Source organism: Solea senegalensis, unplaced genomic scaffold (assembly GCF_019176455.1).
Source record: "Solea senegalensis isolate Sse05_10M unplaced genomic scaffold, IFAPA_SoseM_1 scf7180000015118, whole genome shotgun sequence".
NCBI classification, from domain to species: Eukaryota; Metazoa; Chordata; class Actinopteri; order Pleuronectiformes; family Soleidae; genus Solea; species Solea senegalensis.
The window spans coordinates 52,714-55,000 of record NW_025321228.1 but is presented as its reverse complement, the minus strand read 5'-3'; the positions used below and the strand labels follow the sequence as shown (position 1 = coordinate 55,000).

Here is a 2,287-nt window from a genome sequence, read left to right as displayed (position 1 = left end):
GCACATCAACAGAGCAACAATGTCTCCTTTCTTTAGAAAACCGTGCAAACGGAACACTCTGGCAAACTGGTTACTTCTGTAGTCCACGTCCTGGTAGGTCAGGGTCTGCTTCTCGAAGATAATGAAGGGTTTGTTCGGGTTCTTCCTCGCCTGGTACAGGAAACAGTCGAGGTACGTGAGGATTCCCTGCTGCATGCGAGTCTGCAGCGTCTTTCTGTAGCTCCGCAGTTTCAAGTAGTGAATCAGATCCACGCAGAGGAACGGAGCACTCATCTTCTGATAGAGAAGGAGCGCGAGCAGCGCCGCGAGAACACTGAAGAACACCGCACCGATCATGTTCGCGACGAAGGAACCCACAGCAGCACCAGCAGCAGCAGCAGCAACTCTGCTCCGACACTGCGCGCGCACACAGCCACACACACGCGCGCTCGCGCACAGGTTTGCGCACCTATTGTTTTTAGCACACTGCAAACGCTTCCATTCATTTACACACACACACACACAGTGAGGACTAAGGTGTTAGGTAACTAAATGACAGTGTTGGGAAGATTACTTTGAAAATGCAGTTGGTTACAATTATAAGTTACCTTGTTGAAAATGTAATGGTAGTGTAACTATTTCAATTACTTTTGGATACATTGTGATTACTTTTCTGAATTTAAAAGTGGATTCAAACCATAGATCATTATTTTGGAATTAACCACATATTTGTTCTTTACACAAATAATAAACTGATAACAAAACATGATGAAATGTAAATAAATAACAATAAAATGTTGATCTGATGACAAATGTGCACAATTTAGACAACAGCGCGTGAGCAGATACGTGATGGCATTAATGTTCCATAAAATAGACCAAAAAGTCATAGACCAAAAGTCAATGTTTTTTTATGTGTTCAAAAGTTTAACCAAACATTATGAGTCTAAACTGGTCTAACTTTTTCAAAAGCTCAGATAAACTAATAAAGATTGCACCACAAGGTGGCGCTTCGAGGTCATATTTGGAAAAACTGTTAGGCTACATCTTATTTTATTGTACACAGTTCTTGCGTCAGAAATGATATGAAACTACTGTATCGTTAACAAGTCGACTGAGTCTAGTGGCAGTATGTCACATGACCAGAGAGAGCCAATCACAAGTGTCGGCTTTAGACGGAGGACGTTGATATGAAAAAAAAGATTTGATAAATCCGAGCTTCTACGGCGATTTTTAAAAATTGTAATCATGGAAATTTCCAAAAGCAACTGTAATTTCCTGCGACCCATGTGTGGGTCCTGACCCAGCCTTTGGGAACCACTGAGTTGGACCATTTCCTTGTGTTTAAAGCCTTACAAATAGGCTGTCAGAGGAAAAGAAAAAAAAACCTTTTTCATGATAGTTTTATTCGAAAGCATTTGCACAAACAAACACAGCTCTATAATAAAAAAAACAACAAACACCCACTGCCCCTCCCCCCCCCAAAAAAAGTAGAACAGATCAAATGTCGTGGTAGTAGTGGCTAAATCATTGTCACACGATTTGGAAATATGCAGTGGAAGCAAATGATCGCAAACATTACAATCAGAACAAACGTCTTTAGTGGTCTTTTAAATGCAGATTATTCTGGCGTAGTAGAAAAAGGAAGCGATTACAAAGGATATCCAGTATTCAGAGATAAAAAAAGAGTCTTGAGAGTTTACATGGTCATTATTTGGTGAAACAAATGCCTCATTTGTTCATGTAAGACACTAGGTGACATAAACATTTCTACACCAGAATCCATCACATTATATACATTATTTTACAAACAACATGTCAGAATAGCCCTAAGACTGCTTTTATAGACTATGAAGACACAACAGTACAGACAAGAAGACAAAAAGTCAATTCCAATTCAAATGGTCATTTTCACACTATTTCCCGTGAGTTTATTTCTGACACTGATTAATAACGTGCACTGTTATAATTATTCTTCCGAAAGAGCAAAAGTCCAGCTCAAGCTTGCCTTTCATAAGCAGCTTTGTCAGTGACTTGATATGAATGTGGTCATATGGGGATGTTTATTGACTTGTCATCATAATGACTGACACCCTCATCACTGTCAGTCACGATTAGTCAAAGAACAAAACACAGTAACCTCTGTTTGACTGCATCTGCATCCATGGACACTTTGTAAAGTATGAGAATACTGGACAGAAACGTGTATGTAATGGTGTTTCCCACAGTTAGTAGACACTTTAAACACAAGTTTACTACTGTATGTATTACAAAGAACACACACACCAACAAGTCTATTTGGTCAAAG

At 39.4% G+C, this 2,287-nt stretch overlaps 1 protein-coding gene across 1 annotated transcript in view; it reads right to left on the bottom strand.

Annotated features, from left to right (window-relative positions):
• The window catches only part of LOC122761957 (very long-chain acyl-CoA synthetase), a 9,744-nt gene extending 9,362 nt beyond the window's left edge, over positions 1-382 (bottom strand). Inside the window, exon 1 of the mRNA XM_044017150.1 lies at positions 1-382. This exon is cut by the window's left edge and continues 142 nt beyond it. Within this exon, the coding sequence (XP_043873085.1) occupies positions 1-336 (336 nt within the window). The 5' untranslated portion in view covers positions 337-382.
• Between the last annotated feature and the right edge of the window lie 1,905 nt (positions 383-2,287).